Source organism: Parasteatoda tepidariorum, chromosome 6, assembly GCF_043381705.1.
Source record: "Parasteatoda tepidariorum isolate YZ-2023 chromosome 6, CAS_Ptep_4.0, whole genome shotgun sequence".
NCBI classification, from domain to species: domain Eukaryota; kingdom Metazoa; phylum Arthropoda; class Arachnida; order Araneae; family Theridiidae; genus Parasteatoda; species Parasteatoda tepidariorum.
The window spans coordinates 46,337,777-46,365,421 of NC_092209.1; the positions used below are offsets into that span (position 1 = coordinate 46,337,777).

The 27,645-nt window shown below is 28.3% G+C and overlaps 1 protein-coding gene across 1 annotated transcript; it reads right to left on the reverse strand.

Moving 5' to 3' along the window:
• Positions 1–716: 716 nt before the first annotated feature.
• LOC107440652 (pyruvate dehydrogenase phosphatase regulatory subunit, mitochondrial) lies at positions 717–27,645 on the reverse strand. The gene is made up of 18 exons (XM_016053626.4): positions 27,163–27,645; positions 25,599–25,729; positions 25,334–25,415; positions 24,605–24,686; positions 22,875–22,956; positions 21,298–21,422; positions 21,072–21,186; positions 20,036–20,188; positions 19,347–19,471; positions 16,666–16,858; positions 14,355–14,510; positions 13,057–13,205; positions 9,985–10,133; positions 8,506–8,713; positions 6,638–6,727; positions 4,220–4,399; positions 3,479–3,676; positions 717–1,093 (listed from the first exon to the last, which is right to left on the reverse strand). The coding sequence occupies exons 1-18, from the start codon at positions 27,429–27,431 to the stop codon at positions 887–889; spliced, it is 2,694 nt and encodes an 897-aa protein (XP_015909112.1). The 5' UTR covers positions 27,432–27,645; the 3' UTR covers positions 717–886.

Sequence of the window (27,645 nt, forward strand, 5' to 3'; positions counted from 1 at the left end):
AGATAATCAGAGTTTTTCTATTTCAAAATAAACTTATGCCATAATCGCTCTATTAAAAAACGATAGAATAAATATAATGCCCCTATCAACAAAGCCACGTTTTCATACACTTAAATTTCAGACAAATTATTCTAATCAATAATTGTAAAATAGAAATGAAATCTGAATGTTCAATATCTAATAGTCATTTCGATAAAATTGTTCATAAAGAATAATTAGTCTTAAAATTGACATGTATGAAAATGTGGTACAGAATTTAAATGTTTATTTCTGTGTATGAATATATATATATATATTAGGAGCAAGGGGGCTAAGCCCCCCTATTCGTGACTGCTCACCAACCTTGATGATTGCTTCACAATAATTATTGCTTCTTGGTAGTATAAACATTTTTTTCTACAAAAGTTGAAGTTGAAACTATTCACAATAATATGTACTAAAAGGAATTCTTTTTGCAAACACTTACGATTCCAAACATTTTCCTTATGATTCTATTAAGATCTTTTCAAGAATATAAATAATTTTGCTTAGTAATAATTTTTTAAAAATAACAAATTTAGTAAAAATGAAAAATCGCAAGAACTAAACATCTCTAAAGTTACATCATACGCATAAACTGGCATAATTTAAAATAAGAACAATATTCTTTCTGGTATTTAAATTTGCCTTAAATGATGCATTTTTGTACAATACTTTACATGAAATTAACACAGGAATACTGATTTTTTAAAATTTATATAAGTTCTAGAGAAATAAATAACAATGCACTGGTAGCAATCTTGAATTAAAGATGACATTTTTATAAAACATCTCTCAATTTTAATAACTATGTACACTATATTTTTTTACAGATATAAAACATTTCAAAAATTCATTCAAATTCAAATCAGGTGTTAAACTGAGTAGCAATATATCCATTAGAATCTATAACATATTCAAATCCAGAAGACAAGTTTGGAGAGTGAATATTTACTTTTGCTGGATACCTTGTACCACAAATGTCAACTTCAAAGTCACTTTTAAGGATGAAATCATTTGTAATTACTTGGGGTATGCCATTCTCATCAAGATTCTGAATGAAACCCAAACACACCTGCAAAAACATGCAGAAATATAGTTGTAGAAAACCCCTAATTATTTTGAGCTTTATTTTAAAAAGTACGAAAAGGGCTTTCAAAATTGCTTGAAACTTTTTAAATTTTTAAGCTATTCAAATCGAACTATTCTCATCAGTTGCCAAATACAATTCACTACAAATTTAAGAAAAAAAAATTTTTTTTTCATTGTTCTTTCATATGTGCAATTTAAAAGAACTACTTCAATTACTCATATCTTGAGCGGTTTTAAGCGAAATTTTCTCAAATTTTAAAGCAAAACTTTTGTAATTTTAAATTGCTTTAAAAAATGTTTTAATTTTATGGAATATTTTTAAAGTTATAGCAAAAAAACATAAGACAAAAAATTAGTTTTTTCATAAAAATGCACATTTTTCCATAAATATTTAAGCTAGGCTTACGAAATTTTAAGTAATTATTGCATTTAATAACCAAAATAACTGTCACAAGTTACAAGTCGATTGCCACATTTTTTAGCATAGGGTGCACAAAAACATTATATTCCGTTTGTAATTTATGGTCGATCCCTCAAACTTTATTGATATGTATGAGAAATCACATGACTTAAACACTTCTGAAGTTATAAAATAATTCATTAAGTATTTCTGTAGAAATATGAATTAGTATAGAAGAGTTTCCATTATTTTGTCCATCTTCTGTACATTTGCAATGAAGTAATTGTATTTAACTACAAAAAAATATAGCTTTTATGTATATTGGTATTGATTCAACACTCCACAATACATTCATTGTTTAAATTTTTACATAAAAGTCTTTTGAACATTAATTCAGTAGTGACAAAAATTTTTGACTCAAGAAAATTTGTATCAATTTCAAGCTTTTTTTTTTAAACTATTGGGAAGAGGACAATCTGTTACGGTTTTAGCTTTAAATTTGGAGATGTATTTTAATAGCAATAATTGAATAACATTAACTCCAGATAACAAAACATTCCTGCAATAGACTACTGACTTTTGCAAAGTTGGGATGTTATTGTAAAATTTTAATCAGGGGTGATTGTGAAAAACCCTAAAAATTTTATGTGCAAAAAATTGATATCAAGATATCAATTTATATACCATACATGTTTCGTATTTAACATAATTTTTTAAATAAAGTTTATAAATTAAATTACCGATCAATGATGAATATCACACTTTTATAGTAACTAATTTAAAAAAAATCTTAGTTCTGACAAGAATCGCAATGTTGGATTTTTGTAATAGCATGAATACAAATCGCTATGTACAATTTTTAAACCATGTGAATACAAATCGCAACTTGCAACTTAAATGAGGTAAATGCCAATATTGAGGCTTGATATTCAAACCGTGTGAATAGAAATCGTGATATTAGCGGATTCTGGGGCAGTTTCAAATATTCAAAAATCTGCCAAACTAAAAGAATCAATTGATGGATTTTTGCCTATTGGTAGAAGAATCACATGTATGTAAGCGTCTCGTTAGCGGGAATTAGTGAAACTTTCAAAATTTGAATTTTATAACAGGTAATTTTGTGAAAATTTCGTCATAAGTTTTTTATTAGCAAAAGTCCAAGAACCAATGGTCTTGAGAAACGAGAAATTTCGCAATATTCACAGAAAAATCATATGTCTTTCTTCTAATTTTTAGACCTGGATGGATAATACGAAAAACCCGGGATATCCCTGAAATACAATCACCCCTGTTTAATATTCTCCATCATTGTAAAAAAGCAATTTTACGATTTATCCATATTTTAACAAGAATTGACGAAAATTTCCCTTAAACAAAGCTAATTTGTTGAGATTAATAAAGGAAACATAAAAAAGCATGTTATTAATTCATAGTCTACAACTGGAAGAATAAGTAAAAGTTAATTATCTAGGGTAGGTTTTTTATGTTTAGCTTTTTCACATATGTATTGTAAAAGCTTAAACCTCAATTAAAATGTAAAATATTAGCTGCATTTTTTACTTTACAGAAGATGGTAGTAGTAGTACTTTATTTACGTCACACTAAAGCTACACAATGGGCTATTGGCAACGGTCTGAGTACCATCTTTGAAGATGATTCGAATGCATGCCATCACAATTTAGAATCTCTGCAGAGGGAATGGCTCCCCCAATTTGGCAGCTTGACAACTTACACGTAAAGTCAAGCACATTATAGTAGAATAGTTTAACGAGGACCAATACCCTATATCCTCAGTCCCTACGCAGGCTGATCAAACTGGTTACCCACCCACTCATTAGACCCAGTCAGTGAAGCTTGACTTCGGTGTTCTTCAGGAGATCAATCAGTTCACTGCTATAACACACGAACTTATAAAGTTTCAAATGATCACTATATCAACATATGATTTAACTTAAACGACAACAATACCTGTTTTTTTAGGGTAAAGCCATATCCTGTAGTAGTAGTCAAACCTGCACACTTCCCATTAACATAAATAGGTTCAGCACCCCATGGCCAAATATCTTCATCTACATCATAATCTTCAAGAACTAGCTGAATGTAACGTCTCTTAATACCTTCAGATTTTTGTTTGAGCAAAGCTTCTTTTCCCATAAAGTCACCTTTCTAGAAATAAAGAAATCTTTAGCTTTCTTAAAGGGATTTTCAAAAATGGTAATTTGTAGCAATATTAGTAAAAGCATAGTGAATTGAACAGAACATTGATTGGAATAAGCAAGAAAGGAACTGTCTTTGATGCCAATGATCATTCAGAAGCTTTTGGCAGGATCTATTATTATTCCCTATAGAGCATGAAATAAATGTAACTGCCAGAGCTGAAATTTAAATTTTTAACATGAAAGAAGTTTTACTTACTTTTTTAAATTTGGACACAAATCTTCAATTTTTAGAAATTAAAAACTAATTTGCTTGATAATTAAACTGAAAATGCTTCATTTTTTATAAACTCGGTTAATCTTAACACATTTTTATATTAAAACTTCTTTTTTTATGTTCAAAAAAATGTAACAAATGAAATATACAATGTTAATAATAAATTTTTTTCAATTATCTATAACAGCAAAAAAACTCAGTTAATAGAGAAAATTTTGCATTTCCACAGCTATCGGAGGTTAGGATTTTTTTTATCGGAAAACAATTGATATTTACTTCGAAATTGACTCGGTATACTCGTCCACATTCAAAAGGGGTAGTTGTAGTGTCAAGATCTTGACCCCAGAATGCAAAGAATTTTTCTATCCGAAGACATCTAGATGCGTAATAACCAACATGCTGAATACCATATTTTTCACCTTTTTCCATCAGTTCATCATATATATGAAGAGCATACTGAAAAAAAAAATGAAATTGAACACATTTCTTCATTTTGGATTTTAATGAAAAACATCTATTAAAACATTATCTGACATCTTTTAAGAGAAAAAAAAAAATTATTACAGTTTTTACCAAAAGATATTAAAACTTAAACCGTATTTCATTTTTACGCATAAATATATGCACAAAGTTTACCACATGAAGCTAAAATGGAAATTAAGAATATTTTATCAAAAAAAAAATGTTCTCACTAGCATAAAGATTCAAGTAAGCTAAAATATTCAATAAGAGAATTCACTTCATAACATACAAATGAAATTAAAACCTTTTTCTTCAAAACATTAGACAGGTAGGTAGGTACTTTATTTACGTCACTCTAGAGTTGCACAATGAGCTATTGGCGACTGTCTGGGAAACATCCCTGAGGATGAACCGAAGGCATGCCATTGCAATTTTGATCCTCTGCAGAGGGAATGACACCCCCGCTTCAGCAGTACGACGACCTACACGCGAAGTCTAGCACTTTACGGTAGAACAGTTTAATGAGGACCGATACGTACACTCTCGGTCTCTATTCAGGCTGATCAAAGTGGTCACCAACTCACTGACCACAGCCAGTGATGCTTGACTTCTGTGTTCTACTGCGAACCGTGTCTTTACGATCAGTCCACTACAGGACTCAAAATATTAGAATTTAAATAGGAATTATATAATTTCTACAGTTTTAACAACAAAATATCTTTGGCGAGTATGACCCCAAAAAAGATTTTTTGAAAAACTTATGAAAATATTTTAAATAAATTAAGAATGTTTAATCTTTTAGATGAACATCCATTATTTAAAGCCGACAAGATATTGTTTTATAATATAAGTACTTTCCAATAAACTGTGATACACATTTAGCTAAAAAGGTTAAATTTAAAATTTAGCTAATGTAGCTAATAAACTATTAAAAATGATTAAAGCTGAAATATTTAATTAAATAAAAAATTGAGTATAAACTCTTAAAAAGGGTGTTAAAAATGAAACTTAAAAAATCTTGATTGATTTTTTTCAAGTACATAAAAACCATTTAGGGAATAAATTTTGAACTAAACTCTGATACATAAAAGACTATTTAGTAGATAATATATGAATGATCATATTATTTGCACTTCTCTCCTTGTTTCCGACTATTTACTCGTCAACGGTTTTATGGACCTGGTCTGACGCCGTCAGACTTTTGGAGATAAGAAACAACAACAGGATCATATTTCGAAAACTGCTTTCAGTAATATTTTTATGGCAAAGTGAGAAAAAAGAGAGATTTTTTTAAAAAATTATAAATTTTTTCTAATTAGAATTATTGAATGAATAAAAATTATTTGCTGTTTTAAGGATATTAGATAGTAGTTGGATTATTTTAAGAAATATAATTTATACATTTATATTAGGTTGCATTTAAAAATTGACTATCAAGTTACAGAAAAAAGATGGTTCTACTAGGTATATGATCAAGTGATGAAAATCACGATTAAAATTACCTATTTTAATAATTTGGATACATTTCCTTAACACAAAGTGATTACAACTTACTTGTCATGATGAAATATGCATAACATATTTCTTATAATTTTAAAACTAAATTATTATCGTATTTAAACTGTAAATAAAAATCATTAATATGATTGGTTATCTTTTAATTTAATACAACAGCTTTAAATTTTAGGGCTTGGCCAAGCAGCCACACCATCTAAGCCACTTTCAATTTTTTTTAATATTTAATAATTCATACATACATAAAAATGAAGACTATACTTTACTTTAGAGCTCCATATATAATAAAAAAATAAACATTTTTATGATTAATCATAATTTGATTCTTCATTTATGCAGTTTATGATGCTTAATAATTGCTGGTTTGCATCACTCTGGAAGAAAATAATGAACAATTGGAAATGCATAAATTACCCAATTTCTTCAACAAATAGTAATTCCAACATCAAAACATATTTTCATTACATTAGTATTAAAAATATAGATTTTAAGGATGAAATTAAACTTTTTAGAAGGAGGTGCATTTTTTAATAATAAAATTAAATATTATATGAAGTATTTGAACAAAGCAATTTTTAGTATATAATTCAAATAAAAAATAAATGCAATAAAAAGTTTTTACTATAAATAAAAAAAATAATAGTATTCAATAAATATAAAACTGCATGACATAAGTTTCTATATTTTAATACTAGTATAAAGTCATTAAAGTCTTACTTCATTTGGTATATAAAGAACATAGCCTAACTCTCCGGTATGGGTTTGATGAAACACTTTGATATTATTTGCAAGACCTATATTCATTTCCTATTTTAAAAAAAAGAGGAAATTGTGAATTATGATAATTAAAATAATTAGCACAAAATTAAACTTTTAACTTTAACAGTGCGCAAAAAAAAAGCAAAGAACTCCTAAATAACTTTTAATCTAATAATCGAATCTTCACATTCTAGGGTATGGAATTATCCCTGGATAAACGAATTTTATAATTGTGAGCAAATTTTTTTTTAATTTACTTAAAAAGGTTGAGAGATATGGTCAAATACGCAAAGAGTCAAATTAACATTAAGGGGTCCACACTTCGGTCTGCTCACCTAACCAAACTATTTAACCATATTTCTCAGATCGAGACAACTCCCTTTTTTCAGGGGGAGGGGGTTGAGAAATCTGAATCTCTCGAAAAAATGGTGTGTTTATCCAGAGAAAGTATGTTTTTGTGTCTCATTTCGTAGCTTAAAATATCGTCTGCTCTAATTAATTAGCATATTTGAGGTCAGCCCCTCGAACCATTAAGATAGAGTCCTAGAACGTGAAGATCCGATCATTAGAACAAAAGTTATTCAATGTGGACTGCTTTTTATTTTGCACGCTGTGCGTCAAATGTATAAGAATAATAGGCTTTTGCACACTATGCACCATTAGAAAAAGGTTATAAAAAATATAAAAATTATTAAAACAATAATAACAATACAATAGGCATGGCATAACAATACCATAAGACAATTATAACAATACACCCGAAACAAGGCAATAATACTATTATTGTCTTGTTCTGATTAAATTGACACAACTTAGTGTTCTTACAGTGTTCCACCAAAAAAATAAACCCTGAACTTTTCAAGGTTTGGTTTACCAAGAAAATTTTAACAAAACTCTGAGTCATATGTTTTCATAGCAGCAATTTTTCATTTTAGAAAAACTCATTTATAGAAAACAAAGAAAAAAAACTTGAAGCAGAAAATGGTTAAAGTTTTTTTTTTCTTGTACATTTATATGAAGTTATACTCTTGTTTGATTCAAATCAAAATAATTTTAACTACATTGCAGCGAAGTTTTAATAAGAAATAATTGTAATAAAAGTCTTACTCAGTTGTTTTGAACCACACTAGCTCCTTATTGTGGACAATTCTAAGAGATTGGTTGTTTAATATTGTATGGGAAATGATTTTCCAAACATTTTTAGATTTTCAAAAATGGAATATATCTCTACTCTTTTAGCCAAAATCAAAAATTTTTACAATTTCAAGATGTCTATGGTATACTTGATGGATTTTAATACAAGAAACATAATTAAAATTTGAAGAAAAAAAAACCAGCATTTTTTATTATTTTTGAGTTTGGCAAAAACGACTTTTTTTCAATACATACATTATTGGAAAATGCAAGATATATGATTGAAAAAATTACAGATCCTAATGTTCAAAAAATAAAACAAATACTTAACATGTACTCCTTTTTTTTGCATTTAATATTATATTTTTGAAATTTAAATGGAAACTAACCTACAAACAACTAAAAATATATCAAATAATGTAATAGAAGTCATTATTTAAAATATATTTTTAGTGCAAAAATAATTATTTAAACAATACTTTTTAAAATTTGTATAATAGTTTTGAATTAGGAATTTAAAAAAAAAGAAAACGTAACTCAAGAATACTTCACCAGATTTAAAAATAAATTAAATGTCGAAGCAGTTGGAAAAAAACACACACACAAATAAATACAGATCAGTCTGAATACATACTGAATTTCAATAAATTGAACAAAGTCAAATTAGTGTGCATGGAACTGTAGATTTTTACCTTGCTGGTAAAAAAAGGGAAATCTTTATACGATACAGATGTGTCTGATACATCAGACATGACACTTTGAGCCAAAGGACCCATAATACAAATGGCTGTGTACAAAGATGTTATGTCGGTGATTAATATTGGGCTGTCAGGAGGAAGATTCCTCCTGAGCCAAGCTTGGCAGCGAGCTTGTTGAATAGTTGGGGAAATGATCATAAACCTACAGAAAAAAAGGAGTTTTGTTAAATTAAATATATCCCATTGAATATAAAATCAATTCAAATTTATGATTTAAGCAATTTTCAACTACAGTCAAACCCCACTAAAGTGAATCTTCAAGGGATCAAAATTTCGGTTCACTATAACCAGGAGTTCCCTACATCCGTTCCGCAAACAATTTTAACCAATGGTTCTAAACTTCAAATAGATTAGATGCCATCCATGCTTTACGATTTGCTTTATATGAAACCGGGATGTTCTTAACATTTTTGAAGCATTTCGAACTTTGAAATTTGCCAATTACCAAACGTTTGTGCTTCTCAGATCCATTCATATTAGTACATACCAGAACGGTGAGTCGCACTTTTGAAAGTTTACCACCAGAGCACTTTTCATTTTTAAATTTTAATGTTTGGTTTGGTGCCATCACCAACGTTGAATATGTATTTCTCTTCATAGTCACGGGAGATATCATTCCAAACATTTCTTTTCCAATCCTCAGCATCAGATAAGAAAACACTTCCCGAGTCTCCGACAATATTTCCTAAAATTTTTTTAATCTGCTTTTTAAATCTGTCTAACAAGCCATTTGAGCACACAAAAGTAGACTCATAAAATTGCTTAGCAAATTCATCGACTTGAAGCATTTGTCCAGACACTGGAAGATTGTGGCTTCTTTGAACCTCATTAGAAAGCGAAAGCTCCATTCTCGAGAGTTCCCTTAAATTAGGCTCAGAAATATTATTTTATCGTAATTTAATGATCAGGCGAGCTTATGCAGTTAGTCACCAAATCATTAAATTACAATAAAACAGTTAATACTGTACCTACTTGAAATCAGTTTTCGACAATAATTAATAGAAAACAAAAAATTACGAAAATTTAGATAAATAAAATAACCCAATGTTAAAAGGCACATGATGTAACAGTTCATAAGAGTAAAGCTCCATTAACGGCATACGATAACACTTCCAGTCTTAGTTTTCCAGGTAACTCCTAATCCTAATGATGTGCCCTACTTCTTTAGAAGTTCGTCGCAACATTTACGGGGAACCCTGTATAGAGTATTTTCGCTATATAGCAAAAATATTACAGAAAATAATGGATTTTTCACGAGAAAAATATTAAAAGTTAGAAGAAAGCGAAGCTTTTAAATAACTTAGAAACCAGAAAAAGTTCAAAATAACATAAAATATTCCCAGATAATTTTAACTTGGCAAGCACATTAAATTTTAAATAAGCAAGATAAAAAAAAATAAAAATAACGTCTACCTGTTGTAGTCCATTCGAGCAACACTGCAATCATTCTCATAGCCACCATACTTATTTTGCATTCCTGTATGAACCATGGCATTTTTAGGAATATCAATATTGTTAGAGCACAAGTATTGAAGAAAGTCGAGAGCTTCTCTGCCAGGAGACTAAAGGAAATAAATATCATTATTATTTCAATATTGCTATGATATTGTTATTCAGTTAGATTCTGATCCTGAAAAAAAATTAAATATTGTGTATTTTTTTTTCCTTGAAAAATCTAAAAACACTCAACATAGTGATTCTTAGAAACATATGTTTATTATTAAAAGATCTTTTGGATTTAAAATAACCAGGCTATTTATTTAAAATAACAATAGAAATTATTCTTTCATTATCAGACAGTTACCATAGCCATAATAAACACTCTTTTAATAAATTGAAAAGACCAATCGCATATATGGGACTCAACAATATTCTCTAATTCAATATTCTTTTAAAGAATAAACAAAATAATGATATAAAACTAGAAAATATTTGTCTTACAACACTAAATTTACTAAACTGATTTATCAATAACAATACTTATATTTTTAATTAAACTGTAGAAGAATATAAAATCAACTGACAAGTCATTCTTTGATTATTATTGAAATGAGGCAACAGTACCTTCGATTAAGTTTCTTTAAAACCAAGATTAAAATATTAAAAGATAATACAGCAACAGAGAAGTTCTAAAACCAATTCTAAGAATTAAGTTCAATAATTTGCAATCTATACATTAACAATAAATAAATACAGTCACATTTCAATCAATCTCAATTTACAGTGTATCTAGTTATTCTATTCATGGGAAATACAGGGGGTGGACAAAATAATGGAAACACTTCTATACTAATATATTTTCTCATCTTTCTCAAAAAATACTAAAAGAATAATTTTATATCTTCAGATATATTAAGATCATGCGGTTTCTCATGCATATCAATGAATATTAAAACTTTTCAAGGTTTGAGGGACCGATTATAAATTACAAAAGGTGAGTAATGTTTTTAAACACCCTAAACTAAAATATGTAGCAATAGATTTGTAATTGGTGACAGTTATTAGGTTATTATAGTGCACAAAATTTCATAAACCTAGCTTGAACATTTTTATAAAAAAATTATTATTTTTTTTTTTTTGTCTTACGTCTTTTGAAGTTAACTTTAAAAATATTTAATACAATTATAAAATTAAATAAAATTTTCAGAGAAATTTAAACTTAATTACAAATATTTTGCTTTAAAATTTGAAAAAAAAAATACTGAAAACTGTGCAGTATATAAGTAATTAAAGTAGTTCTTTTATACTGCACAAGAGTGGAAAAAAATTAATTTCTAAAATTTTTTTAAAAATAATTTTGTAGTGAATCCTACTTGGTAACTAATGAAAAAAAATCCGATTTAAATATCTCAAAAATTTCAAAAGTTTAAAGCAATTTTCTTCTAAATAGTTTTTGTACAAGTAAAACGAAAGCTCATAATGATAAAGAGATTTCTACAAACATCATTTTGTATCATAAGACAAAATTTTATAACAAATGACAATAAACATTCAACCTTACAATAAGCATTCATACACCAAAATGTGATTTAATAAGGAAAGAAAACAGGCAAAAGTAAAGATACTTTTATGAGGGATGATCCTCAACAAAGCTGCTGTCATTTTTAATAAATCTTGTTTAATAATATTAAAAAAATTCTGTGGAAAACCCTTTAACATTTTAAACTTTCTTTTAAAAAAAAAGTATAAAGACTGCTAAAATTGCTTGAAACTTTTTTAATTAAAATCGTCAAGTTGGACGTTGCCAAATATGATTCTCTAAAAATTAAGAAAAAATATTTCATATTTTTTTGGTGCATGTGCAGCATAAAAGAACTACTCTAATTACTCATATCTTGCGCAGTTTACACGAATTTTTCTCACATTTTAAAGCAATAATTTTGTAATTAATTTTAAATTGCTCCAAAAAATTTTTTTTAACTTTATTGAATAGTTTTTAAGTTATAACAAAAAAAATACAAGATTAAAATATTTGTTTTTTTATAAAAATGTCCATACCTACATAAATATTTAAGCTAGGATTGTGAAATTTTGTGCAGTTGTTGAATATAATAACCAAAATAACTGTGACAAGTTACAAATTTATTGCTACATTTTTTGTCATAGGGTGTTTAAAAACACTTTTTTTCTGCTGGAAATTTATTGTTCGTCCCTCAAACCTTTAAAAGTTTTAAACATTGATATATATGAGAAATCACATAAAATAAACATTCCTAAATTTATAAAATGATTCGCTAAGCATTTTTGGAGAAAGATAAAAAAATGTGTAAGCATAGAAGCGTTTCATTATTTCGTCCAATCCCTGTACAGCTTTGTTAAGCATTTTTTGGAGTTGAACATTTGATACAATAATATTTTTTAAAAACAATGGAATCTAACCTATAAACCTAAAAGTTTAATCTCTCGAAAATTTATATAGTTGAAAAAGTTCAAATGGTTACCAAGTAATAGATTAAAATTAAATTTTAAAAAATTCATGTGACTTTTTGTACAATTTTTCTTACAATTTCTACCATAAAATAAACTTTTGGGTAAAAAAAATTTTTTTTGCACTAGTAAAAAAATATATATATTTAACAATCAGATTACAATGACAAAACACTCAAAACAGGGTCAGGCTAATAAAGTGAGGTATTTGTGAGCAATAATCAGCATCTCTTAAATCCTTTATGTCTTGGTTTTGGCAAATAGAAATTTCATTCAAATACATCAAGACTTCAGTTTAAAAAAGATATTGCATAGAATGTAAAGGAATTGCATAGAATGTATTGGACAGAAAGTAAAAAGTGAAATTTTTGTAATCATTTAATGCATGCAAAAAAAATGCAAATAGAAAAACAAAGATAATGGTATGAAAAAATAGTAATATTTGCAAGAAAGAATTAAATGTACTTTGAGCATTCTGCCCAGGGATACTCTCTCCTCAAGGTGAGACAAACACAGAGAGAAAGAATTAAAAATGTTCCATTATTTATAGAAACTTACCCACACTTCTAATTTAGCAAAAGATGAGTAGTCTAACAAAGCTACCTTCCTTCGACAAGCCATGTACTCAGATTCCAGCAAATCAAACCAGGGAGGTTTAAAGAACGTATTAGGGCGCAACTGGATATCTGGTTCAGGAACATCCTTACCTAAATTATACGTGCACATAAAATTATTAAACTTCTGAAAGAAGATCAACACTCTTTAAAATGGCAATTTTTTTAAAAACATTAAAAATATTAAACGTTGAAAAAATTGTTGAGATCGATAATGTAAAGCACTTATATTGAAAATTTTCTCAAAATATGGCAAGCATTACAAAGTTTATATCTAAAATGAAAAATAATTTTAAGGAAAACATGTAAAATACAGTAACTTTCAGAATATTATAAAACATTAATTCCATGTTTATTAAAAGATATACAAATAAAATGCCCATGGAAGGCATTTTCAATAAAAAAAGAGAATTTTTCAATCCTTTTGTTACATTTAGCTGTCTTAAGGCCAATAACTACTGTTAATTTCGTCCTATATTACAAGAGAGCTTAAGCAAAATTTAGTTTCAGACATTACATTATCATTACTAAAAAAGAATCCACTATCCTAATATCTTTGTAGCCAAATTGCCAATAAAAAATATGTGTTACAAATGACAGCTATGATGTGATAATAGTTTAGGTAGGAAATGCTCAGTAATTAGTTACGGCATGGAGAAATTGAATTTAGAAAGAATAACTAAAACTAAACTCAGTAGCGCGACAGCCCTAGAGGGCCCAGGCCTACTGTGTCCATCTCAATTTTCTTGACCTTGGGCTCTGGGGTGCAAGAGCAGATTTTCCAGTCAGGTGGTCAGCCAAACGCGGAACCCCCAGTGTTTAGTTCCCAAGCATGCTTGGAAAGAATAACTAGTATATATATATATATGAATAGCCCAATAAATAAATACAAAAAGTATAAAAAGAAAAAAACGAAGAATATTAAGAAATTCAAAAAGTTTTACTTACTGTGCATAAGCTGAAAGTACATAGAACTCATAAAATAAGTTTTAAAAAAAGAGAAAACATGGAAAAAATTACAGAATAATGAAGAAAAAAAATTATTTAAAAAAAAATCCGGAAAAAAAGGATATAATTTCTTCATCAGCTCACACAATTATATCCGCATAAGGGAGTATAAATACTAAAAATGAGGACAAAATTATTTCATTTTTAACTGCCTCTGCAATTAAAACGAAGAAAGATTCAAAATATCTATAAAAAATGTTTTATAAGTTTAAAAAAGTCCTCCTTACACATTACCAATAATATCAGGATTGAAATAACATGGTCTTTCATATCCCATTGACTGACTAAAAACAGCTCCAGCAGCTTTCAAACGAGGATAAATAGGTGACATTCTTACATTTCGACCAGTTATATATTCAGAATGAGGATACTTCACTTTATAATGAACACCTATAAAAAGGAAAAAATATAATATATGTCAGGTTATTATTAGTTGAAGAATAAAGAGGTGAATGATAGGAAAGAGTATGAATCTACTTACGCATACATAGAACATACAAGAAAACAAAGAAACCTGTTTACAAAACATTTATTTTTCTACACAAAACTACTTTATTTAAAGTCTTAGTAAATGCATTAATATTTGATACTTTAAGCTGAACATAGATATTCGTTAAATTAGGACATTTATGAATGTCTTTATAACTTTTCTTCCTGCAAATTATTTAACTGTTAATAACATTATTATGAAAATAGTTATAAATAAATTATCTATCATAAAAAAAGAAAATTTGTGCGCCTATATGTCTCTTTTATAACTTCGGAACTGTTAGTGTTAAGATTCAGAAACTAGGGAGCCTCCTACCCTAAATATCTTTTTTTTATTGGTTTAGCATTACACATTAATAATTAAACAGTAGGCAATGTTTGTTTTTCAAAATATTTAAAAGATGTTTACTTGCTCACAACTCCATTTAATAAAAAAAGGTTTTTGAGTTTATTGTAGGCTCTTGTATAATCATTTATCTATCAATTAATGACAAGTAAGTATAAGCAAAATTAATGTAGTGTGGCAACATCAAAACTATTAAAAAATCCATAATTATTATTTTTATCATCACACTTTTGAAATGTGTTTTTATAAATCTAAATAACAGAAAATTAATGGCAACTGAAATTTAAAAAAAATATATAAGTTATGCACTGAATTAGAACAGCAAATGAATAAGAAAATTATTTGATTGTGGTAAATCTAGACTAACATGTGTTGGCTATCGTCAATAATCAATATTTCTTTTGCTGACGAATAATACTAAGCAAAGTTGATCTTTATTCTATTGAACTTAAAAAATACACTTTTCTGCATCTAATAACACAAAGTCCCCAAGAAGGGCAACAAATAATAATAAAAAGAAATTGGAATTCTTTCAACTGATTTAGTTACGAGGGTATATGGCTTTCAGTTTGTATATGCTTGTGTAGTGTTAATTAGTATCAAGTCATTTAACAATAACTAGGGCTGCAAGTTTGTCGCGGGAAAAAAGACCCCAAATTCGCGGGAAATTTTGAAAATTACACAAATTCTAAACATAAAAAAATTTATTATATAAATGATGCAGACAGAAATTGCGCAAATAATAAAAAAAGCTTAAAAATACACAACAAAAGTATTTCTTTGAATTTCAAGCAATATTAATATTTTTATTTAAATGAACAGAATTTTGGTACAAAGTATTGTACATTGTCAGATTATTCTCATTTATCCTTCGTCCTTCATCACTTAATACATTTTTATACTTAGAAAACGATCTTTCTGCATCAACGCCACTTTTGATAATTTTGGAGCGTTCGGTCTTTAATTTCCGAAACTCGATCAATTTTCCTTCACCAACGCGCAATTCCTTGACCGTTGCTTTGTAAGAAGTAATTGCTGTGAAAACTCAAACATTCTACATTCAAACTACTAGTTAGAAGACCCTACTAACTACTAGTCCCCCCCCTTTATCTAAGAAACTGATCCATATTTAAGAAATCACAAGAAGCTGCCTAGGAAAAATTAACTGGATATGTAGAAAGGCAGTAGAGATTTCATTGCCCAGTGCAATAGCATGTATAACAATTTTTCTGTCAAAGATTTGATTTATAATATTTTCCTTCCTTTGTGATTCCAATTTCTTTTGTACTCTTACTGACTTCAGGAAGGTAATTGCCCTCCCTAAGTGTAGAAAGACCACCTTAGTTGACAAGATTGTGATTATCTCTTATCTCTGAACTATTTTCATGTCATTTTGCTATTGATTCACTCCCCTAAATATCTAATCAATTTTACATGTTCAATTTAAGGTTCAGGAAGATAAAAAATTCTGTTTAATAAAAAGTAATAAATAAAAAATGAAAAGAAAATCAAAATTTAAGCAATTTTCGCGCAAGTCAAGACATATTGAGAAATTTGCGGATTTTAGGAAAAAAGATGACAATTTAGCGGAAATCAATGCGGAAATTCACGCCGCGACAAACATGCAGCCCTAACAATAACTCATTTCACTTTGTATGAAGAATGGGTACACAGTCAGTAAATTATTAACATAAACCAAAAATAAATTACCAGGTACTTCAACCATTCTATCCCTCAAAAACAAACGATTGTTGTGAAGTCCCAAAAACCTTCTAATATCCACATCCCAAAGATTTCTTTTTGGTTCACTATTCACAATCCATTCTGCAGTTATTTTACCAACACCGCCAGCAGCTTCCATTCCAGTCGCTTTCATGCCAGTGGCCACGAAATAGTTCTTCACCTAAAACACAAACTATTTTCATTTTATTTAAAATGAAGCAACTAAATCAAAGTTCTTTTACAGAATGGAAGCATTCGTTTCTAGTTTTATATGACTGACTCAATTCTGAGTTCACGTCTCCGTGGTCTTGTTATCCTGAACCTAACCCAGAAGACAAGGAAACTCCAGAATCAAGGATTGGGACGGACTTTTTGACAGAACTAACTCACATTTGTGATACATGGAAAGGAAAACCATTAAAATTTCCCATAGTTAGCTCAAGGGCAAGGGGATTCTAACCCATGATCCATCTACCACTGAGGATATTTTACAGCAGCTCTGTGGTCAGTGCGAGTAAGGAGCAGAATTTGTGTCAACCAACCACCGCTAGTATTCAAACCACCTAGAAGAGAAGAACACTCTATCCTTTGAGCCCCTGTGGCTAAAATAGTAGCATAGTAACTTTTCAATAAAAAATAATTTACAACTGCACCACTGTTCTTATTAATGAATAAGGGCTGTTTTACGCGACAATACTTGATACAATTTATAAAATAATAATATATATTTTATAATTTAAAAAGACAACATATATTTATTGCTGTGCAATATAGGTAAACACAAACAAAATAGGCTTGGGTTTGGCTTAAAGAATCTGATATTTGTATCTTTTCATTGTTTAATCTGTTTACTCATAATGTTTAGTTTGACAATCATAACCTCCTTTCTGCTGAAAATAAATATGTCTCATTATACATAATTAACTTGATGGTTAGGATTTATTTACAAGAGTGAATGATTCTAAAGATGAGCCTCTATAATCTAAAGATTTTGATCATCTAAAGTAGGCTCAATCCCAATAATTTCAAATAATTAAGGTTTTATCGCATAAATTTATCTTAGAAAATGCTGCTATCAAATTAAAATTTTGAAAACTAATGAGCATAAACCAAAATTATTTAAACTTTTCTCATAAACAACAGCTTTTTAAAATATTAAAATTTAGATAAGAAAATTATTATAATGGCGGTAAATTATTATAATGGTTGTGTTAAATTATTTAAATTATTATAATGGCAAAATTATTATAATGGTTGTGTTAAACTACTTTTTAGTTGTAAATTCAGCGTGGAAGCACCCACCAGATCATGATTGGTATGACGCCAAATGCCCCGGATCATCCTTGCAGTGCACTTGTCCTAGATTTGCTCAAACAGCTTTCTCAAGACTTAGGACCGGCCATATTAAATGTTTGACCTTCAGAGCGAAAGAAAAGACTTATGCCTCCTGTCATTGATCGGCCATCGCTTCTCCATCTCATCTTTTGGATTGCATTGGTGCCTCTGTGAGGCAGCTGATTAGTGATGGAGAGATTGTCTATGACTTGCTGATGCGACATGATCTTCTGGACTTGGTCTAGGGCTCTAGACCAAGGGGATAAGTAACAACAACAACTTTTTAATTATTTCTGTGATACAAACTCATTACTCATAGGTTCAATATTTATTTGTTTGATTATTAATATTATTTTTGCAAGCACCAACTTTCTTGACAGAATCAAAGTGTAATTCTCTTAGGAAACTTTTAGCTCACAGTACTAAGAGAAACTAGTTAGTTCCAGTGGCTTTCAAAAAAAGCGGCACATTTGAATGAGACTAAGGGTGCCATGAAATGTTAATGATTTCAAAATTAGTGATAAACCTTAATAAAAGTCTGTTGAAGAAAAAAAAACATCTTAAAGTTGGTGGAGTTTTGGATATATAAGATTAGTACCCAAAGTGAAAGAGCTACAGTAAGTGATGCATATGCAAAATTAAATTTTAAAGAGCAAATATTGCTTGAAAATATATAAATATCAGAAAAGAAATGAGAGTAGCTACTTTAATACAGGATTTGAAGAGTTAACTAATGAGTAGTAAATTCACCCATCGGCCAATTTATACTCATATTTTCGCTTGTATCATTAGTATTTAGAGTATTATCATTAGTACCTTCTTATTAATTACAATTTAAATATTTCAATAGACTATAAATAGTGCTTGCATTAACTATGTTTATATTTTCAGCATGGCTTCTGTTTCATAGTCTTATATACATGAAACATATATATAGTATGTAATATATACTATACTGCAGACCAATATTATATAACTGAGGGCCATATGACAGTTTTAAATCTTGTAAAAGAGTTGCAAATTAAAAAAAACTTGAGAATACCAAAGCTAGTCAATGAAAACAGGATATTAACTAAAACAAAGAAATAAACATCCACCTTTTTTTTACCCACTGCTTAATAACAATACCAATGAATGTTTGTTAAAAATAGATAAACTAACAAATAAACTTAAACAGACTAAATAAAATCTATTCGCCCCTGCTTTGAAGAATATTTAATTCTTTTAACAATTATTTATGAACTTAGAACATTTTTGTAAGATATTCCATACATTTTTAAACATTTAAAAACCGAAATTGAAGAAATGTTTGAAACAGTAAGGATGATATGTACCTCAGGTGCCTCACCTAACAGTAGCTTACAGTCAGGAGAGAAGCTTTCAGGAGCATTACACAAATTATCAACTGTGACTTTTCCTAGAGAAGGTATTCTAAATAGCATTTGCTCTAAAAGTGTATCTGAAAATAATGAAAATAACAACTATTAAACAGTGCTAACTGGCTCATTTCATTTAATATATATCAAAGTTTATTTGTGATGTGATAGAAAATTAATAATATGATTTATTTATTTTAATAAAAAGTTAAACATAAACCAATAAGTTTTATTATAAAAATCATTTACATTTCAAAAAATATTTGGCATATTTTATATGTATAAATGATTTTATAATGATTGTGAATGTAATTGTATAATCCTAATTATTGTTATTTAAAAATGTCGATGACCGGTTTTTACAATGGTTGTAAATAGGTAACTTTTAGTAAGTAAGTAACTTTTTGAAATAACTTTTAGAAACATGCAAACACCTGATAAGCATTTAAATCATTACAGAAATAATTGCTAATTTATTAACTACTGCTTACAAAAATTACAATCATACTTTTGAAGCAATATGAAAAAACGGAAGTAAGTACAAAATATTCTAAGCATAACCAGCCATATTATAGTAATAATATTTAGGAAAAAGATCTTCTCTAAATTTAAACTGCTTTAAAATAGAGTAGTCAAACAAAACTTACAAAATTGGTCCCAATCTTCTGGCAGAGATTTAAAAGCAGTAGGGGACTCCATTTCTTTGAGATCTAAAGGTTTAGATATTGGTTCAAAACCTCCAGCTAAATAACAGCCATCTTTTTCTCTTATATAAAAATATCCATCATAATCTCGGATCACTAGGAAAGTTTTTACAAAATAATGCAAACAAGCATAAGCAAAAGACAATTTAATTCAACAATTTTAAAATTTTCTCCGAGAAAAAAAAATGACAATACATAATTTCATCAAAATTAAAAATTATTCAATAAAAAGATCCTCACAGAGGTGATTCCAGAGAATGAGTTTATGATTCAATTAAATCTATTGTACTTTTGTTCAGTTTTTATGGCAACTTCATTCTTAAATAAATCCTAAATCCAAAAATATTATTTTTTGACAATAACTATGATTGCTTTAGAATTATAAAAACTCATTTTTAGTCATTATTTTAATATCATGCATATGACTGAACACAGTGTTACAGAAAATTTATAATAAAAATTAATATTGCTCATTTAAAGGAAATATAACTTATTTAGGGTTTAAAAATTAACAAAAAAAAAACAATAACTAAACATATTTATCACAAAATCTTGCATAATAAGGTAATATCATATGATTAATTTATAATGTAATAAAGAAACAAAACTTTTATTTCTTAAACTTTAATTTCGAAAAATAATCAAAATCAAAATAATAACAAAGAATTATCGTAAGAAAGGACGACAAATATTAAAAGTAAATAATGTTAAATGGAAATAAATAAATTATTTACAGGACTATACCAATGAATCATTTATTAATTTTATCTAATTACATGACAGCGAAAGATTTCTAGATGATCTTTGTAATTTAATAATCTTATCATAAAATTTTCTGTCCAATGAGAATGCACAAAACAGTAAGGTGACAGTTATCGTTTTACGATATAGTGAAAATTGAGATATAATTATATGACATTGAAAAATTTTTTAAAAAAATAGCGAAAAAACTGATAAAAAAAATAATACGGCTACACACCGGGCATCATGGGATCAATACCATCCACAGGCATAGTGCGAAGATAATGATGCTCACATGGATACAAGGGCACTTTTACTCTTGGATAACTCAGGCGCCCAATATGATTGGCCCACTAGAATAAAAGATAAACAATGTATTAAAATATGAGAGAAATAAACTTTGGGGTAAGAGATCCTAATGTTTAAATATAGATAACACATTCCGGAACAAATTTCTGACTTACATGTCCTGCACTGTTCACAAAAATTTCACAATTTATAAGCCCTTTATTGGTTTCTACAGCCTTTATTTGATGTTTATCATCAGTTATGACTTTTAAAACAGAGCAATTTTCAATAATTGAGACTCCTGTTAATGAAATAAGATATCTATAACATGAAAACATTATTTAAATGAGTAATACTACATGTTTAACCCTCAATGCATCTAGGTATATGCACATGAAATTTTCCTGACCATGTTCTAATTTTTCAATGCAGGAACGCAATCAGGTTGAATGCATAAAATTCTGAGTTAAACATTTAGAGATTTTTTTTTTAAACAAGACATTCCTACAAAAATACTTTAGCCTTAAATTTTTAACAAAAGTAAACATAAGTTATAACAAATGAAGTACAGAAGTGTTTATCAATAAACTTCTGATAAGAATTAACAGAAATTTTTTTTTTCTTCATCCTTACAATATTTAAATACATTTTAGATATTAACAACATTAACATATTTTAAGATATTAATATTTAACATAAATAGAGAAAGAAATTTTAAAATATTTTTGAATTAAATACTTCAAGTTTTGCACACTTTTATATAATTAAACTATAGCAGGTTACCAACATTATCTAACGAAGAATTATATTTATTATTTTTATACTGTATATAACTTACTAGAATATTAAACTTTTCAAAAAATTCATAAACTACAATTGGTCAAACATGCATTGGTCAAGGAGATTTTCTTTTATATAAAAACTAAATATTGAAAGATTTGAATCTTCTTACATCCTGAATTAGAACCTTTACATTTATCCATATTATAAACATAACATTGATTATTAAACTATTTTTACCTATAAAATCCGAAAATTGAGTGCTTTTTAAAAATAACAAAACATTCCTTTTAACAGAAGTGTTAGTCCTAATGGTTAAACCAAACTGAATTAATAAATATGAAAAGACAGATCATAAGAAACAATCAAGTGAAAAAAAAATTTCATTTATAATACTTCTTAATAAAGGAACTCGGAACATTGCAATGATAAAAATTATACAAAAAAAATGACTTTTTTTATTTTTCAAATAAATACCCTTCCTTAAAAACTTAAAAAAAAAATTTTGTAATAGAGGTAGTACTTAATTTGCGTCACACTTAGAGCTGCAGAATGGGCTATTGGCAACGGCCAGGGAACATTTCCAGAATGATCCGAAAAAGCACAATGACAATTTCAATTCTCTTAAGAGGAGGATGGCTCACATGCTTTGACCTGATAATGAATTTTTTCAATACATCCTTAACTGTTCTACAGTAAAATGCTGGACCAGCACACAAAGTCGAGCATTTTACTGTAGAACAGTTTAATGAAGACCAAGAACATGCACTCTCAGTCCCTAAGCAGGCTAATTAAAGTGGTGAGCCACTTGCTCGCTGGCTGCAGCCAGTGATGCTTGACTTTGTTGCTCTACTGGGAACCGTATCTTAACCATCAGTCCACTGCAGGACACTTTTTTAATTTAAGTAATCATAATTGCAAAATTGATAGAATATGCTGATTTTTAACAATAAGTCTTTTGCAAATATACAACCTCGACGAGCAGCTTCCGAGGCTAGCGTCAACATGGCTTCATAAGGGTCACCAACTCCATCACCAGGAATCCACAAAGCACCCTAGAAAAATATAGAATTGCACAAGAATTTGTAGATTCAAAAGCATAGAAAAGATGAATTAACATAAATAATGAAAAATATACACACACAAAATTAATGAAATATAATAATATTAATATAGTGTGTGTTTATAAAGTTGCTCTAGTTTATTATCTAGTTCAGTCCATTCTTATTACATCTAGTCTAATCTGTTCTTATTACATGAAATTTAAAATGTTTATATAATTTCTTTTTAATCCATTAAATTTATACAGCTCTAATTTTACCAATAGAGAATACCTTTATTTGCATACATAAAAAATATAAATTAGATAAAAAAGCTATTAACAGTTTCTAGATAAAAAAGTATTTTCTAAAATATAACAAGTACCAAGCATTACTTCATAAAAGCATTCATTTTGATCGGCTTTTAAACACAAAGCAAAAACTGAAAATCATTTTTATTTTAAATGCAATAAAAGAGATATGAAGAGTTGCTTACATGCAAGAATATTATACAGAGTTTCAAGAACAAAAAATCTAATCCTCCCGCATACTTATGCACAATTGCACCTACTAATTTCATTGTTTTACATAAACATTTTTGTATTCAAATAGACAAAAAAATAATAATAAATTAAAAACATTTGCATCTCATCATTTTTTAAATTCAAATATGAATTTTCCTTATATAATTTAACCGAATTTTTTCCTTACACTATTTAAATAATTCCACCACACATTAATGTACCGTTGCACCTTTTTACTTTAACTTTTTTTTGCATTTAAATTGACAAGAAAAAAATTAATTAAACACATTTGCATTTCATAATTTTTTAAACTTTATAATATGAAATTTTCCTTACATAACTTAACAGAAACATCACGAATGATATAAGTAGGATAAAAACCTTACATAAACATTTTACAAAAACTATTGAGTTGGTTTTTAAAAGTTCTAGCACAGTTAGTAATTCCTAATTTATAATTAATAATTTTCAAAAGTTAAAGCAGTGTTCTCACTAGCTTTGGGCTAATTTTAGCACTTCAGCTGCTTAATAAATAAAAAAAACATTAGCAAAAAAAAATATATTAATTGGCAAATTTTAGCATTTATTTTGTTGTCATATGAACACAATTTACCACAATGGCAATCAGCAATGGCTTTCATGTCCACCTCAAAATAAATCATAACAAACATATTAAAACTTTAAGTCCAAATAAAAGTTTGAAAAACCTAATGTTAATATTTTTTTGTCCCTTGGAAAAGTCTCAGAAATATTTTTTTATAAGTAATTATAACACACCACCTAACGATGTATTAAGATCAGGTAGTATTTTTTTTTAGTATTTTTTTTTCAGAATTCAATTTTTATAGTATTTTTAATATTTTAAACAGTATATTGGGCAGAAACAGTAAGGTATGTTTAATATTTTGCAGAATTGATAGGTTCTATAAATATATATCAGAAAACAAATTTATTTAGCTCCCTGTGTTAATTTAATTATATTCTTTCTTAGAAACTATGACCAACAGAGATTTTCAGTGATACTTAATTTAAAAGTGAGGTGCTCTTTGGAAGGCTCTTTTAATGAAAGCTGGGTACAAAAATAAATTTATATAATGTGAATAATACGCAGTTAAAACTTTTAAAAACATGCACTTTACCTTAAGCATTTCAGTACTTATTATCGGACAATGTTTTTGAGCTTCCTCTGGAGTCAACAAATGGCACTCAATATTTCGAGCTCTAAAAATACATCATATATATATCTATTAACAAAAAATATAAAAATTTAGAATGTACAAATGTGTGATTCTGCAAAAAAAAAAAATGGAAATAAATTTTTATTAGTACATAAATTATGCTTTTGAGATACCTATAAGTTTTTCTCTTTAATATTTAACTAATTTTTGAACATATTTGTTCTGAACAACACTTTGAAATTTTAATGCTAAAATATCAAAATTTATTGAAAAAAATTTTTTTTATAAATAATTATAAGTATTATAATTATAAGTATTACTTTCATTCTCGTTTTTTTTTTTTTTTTTTTTTTTTTTTTTTTTTTTTTTTTTTTTTTTTTNAAAAAAAAATTTCATTTTCAGCTAAAAATGAGTTTTTGGCTCTGTAAGAAGATTATGTTGAATAATTCTTCTCCATAAACTTTAAACCAAAACATTTGCTAAGGGCACAAAATTATTAAATAAGTAATGTAATTCAGATAACATTTTCAAGAGTAATTAGATTACTCCAGGAAATTAATAGCTGCACCTTATATTTTGAAAATAGTCGCTTCAAGCATTTAGTGAACCTTTTCCGTATATTTTATTCATATTAGTTACACTGTACATTGCAAATTTAATAACACTACACACAAAAAAAGTGTTACTCACACAGCAGATGCAGCAATGTGACGAAAATAAATCATACGATCAGCTGTTCTAGCCAAAGATAAACTTCCACAGCTTTTGAAACCTGTAAGTATTAGTTGTTTTCTCTAAAACACATGATGCCAAAGAACTGCATATTAATTATGAAAAGTAAGAAAAAAAAAGTTATCTGAATGAAATCAACAATTGTGTGCATAGTTTTTTTAAAAAAAAAAAAAAAAAACTTTAGCCATCATAAAATTTGAATAAGAAGAAAAATAAAACAAACCAGTTTTAAGTCCTTCTGAAGCGAGTGATTTATAAAGATCAATACTGTATTGGCATAACCTAGTTTCAATAGCAGTTGGCTTAATCTGTCCTAGTAGCCCAGCACCAAATTTTGCAGTTCCACCAGTTAACCTTAAGAAAAATAAAGATTATAAGGAAAGTTGCATAAATAATATTTGTTAAGTTTTATTATATTCATAAAAGTTTTTATTGTACTATTCTATGAAGAAATATTATTCTCAATAAATAAAACCCATGTTATCTCTGAGATCGCTAGCCTTAAAAAGCTAAAGTTTGGAATTCAGTTATTAGTTTTGAAAAGTGTAGCCCTTTACAGTATGGCGGTCTCATTTTTTCAGAATTTTCAATACTAATAACTGGTATACTAGCATACTTGATATATAAGTCTGATGATTAGTCAACTTACCTTGGCAACTTCGGGGGGATACTTCCATATCATGATTTGTTGCGCCAACTACTAAATAGAGTGCCAAGGTGCCAAATAGATTTTAAACTTGCAATTTTTCTTCAAAAATAAAAAAAGCATGCAGCTGTTTGCCGTGGGGTTGCTACATGTTATACATTTCAAATTTATCTCTTTCTGTGATGTTTTTAAAATTTTTTTTAGTTCCTCGTGGTCCTCTGTTTGGAAGTTGTCCAGACTTGGCGATTATTCTGCCACAGATCACGATACAGAAACCTTACCCCTTGCGGGCGCAGCGGCCCGCAAGAAACTAAAAAAAATAAATACTACAAAAAGGGACTAAACTCGAACAAACTCTTAGACACTCCGGACAAACAACTACATATTTTTAAAAAAAAATTAGCTAGTTTAAAATCTATTTGGTACCTTGGCGATTGTAGTTGGCGCGACAAATCATGATACAGTAATATCCCGAAGCCTGTTTACATCAACACATCGGTCCTCATCAAAGGACCTATGTATGCAAAAAAGTTTTTTTAAATAACATAAGAGTTTGTTCATATATGACTATTTAGTTATGTCCTTCTTGTACACAAAATTACTAAATAATAATTTTATTTTGACAACAATCGGGCAGTGACACGCGAGAAAGTAAAAGAAACATCACGGAACAGGGGACCATCTTGAAGGAAATAACCAACAGCCATCCCAAGGAAAACCATTACTTTCACAATATATATTCCACCCTCGGAGATATTTCCATATTGTGATCTGTCGCGCCAACTACAATCGCCAAGGTGACAAATAGATTTTAAATTTGCAAAGGTTTTTTCAAAAAAATATGTAGATGTTTGCCCGGGGGTGGCTATGAGTTATACCTTTCGAGTTAGTCCCCTTCTGTGGTGTTTTTTTTTTTTTTTTTTTTTTTNTTTTTTTTTTTTTTTTTTTAGTTTCTCACGGCCACTGCCCGAAAGTTTCCAGACTTGGCGATTATTCTGCCGCAGATCGCGATACGGAAAAAAAAATTTTGATGGTAGTTGGCACTAACTCGTCCGATGTGAAAATATCTCTTAACTCATCTCTACTATCCATATTTTAAGCAACAAACATCTCAATACGAAATTTTAGTTATCAAACTTACAATCCCTGTTCTAGAAGCACCACATCTTTCCAGCCATAATCTTTGGCTAGATGGTACGCAACAGAACATCCAACAACCCCTCCGCCACAAATAACAACCTGTGCTTCTTTTGGGATGTCATTAGAGCAGAAGTCATCAACATTCACTTCAGGTAAAATGGACCATGAACTTTTCGAATTACTAATGTTCTTTAAACCATAATTCTTCAACACAATATACTTATGGTAATTTAACAAATGCTTGGACATTCGAACGGAGTACAAACTCATGATATAGGTAAATTAAAAGAACACTGAATAATAAAATATATATATATGATATCTAAAAAACCCAAAAGGCATCAAAAGCAAATGACTGAATTAATGCAGCGATTTGAGACAACATAATATATTTGAAAGCATTGACTACGCAAATTTAAAATTCACTAATACTTTTAATCTAAGAAGTTTCGATTTAAAAATAAATAAACAAATGATGATACGC

What these genes read in the sequence shown, in the direction of transcription:
- LOC107440652 (XM_016053626.4), bottom strand. Translation starts at nt 27,431, where the DNA reads ATGAGTTTGTACTCCGTTCGAATGTCCAAGCATTTGTTAAATTACCAT. An exon ending in GTGCTTCTAGAACAGGGATT is followed by an intron (nt 25,730 to 27,162) that starts GTAAGTTTGATA and finishes ATTTTTCTTAAG; the next exon opens with GTTAACTGGTGGAACTGCAA. An exon ending in CTCGGAAGCTGCTCGTCGAG is followed by an intron (nt 21,423 to 22,874) that starts GTTGTATATTTG and finishes TTTCATTAACAG; the next exon opens with GAGTCTCAATTATTGAAAAT.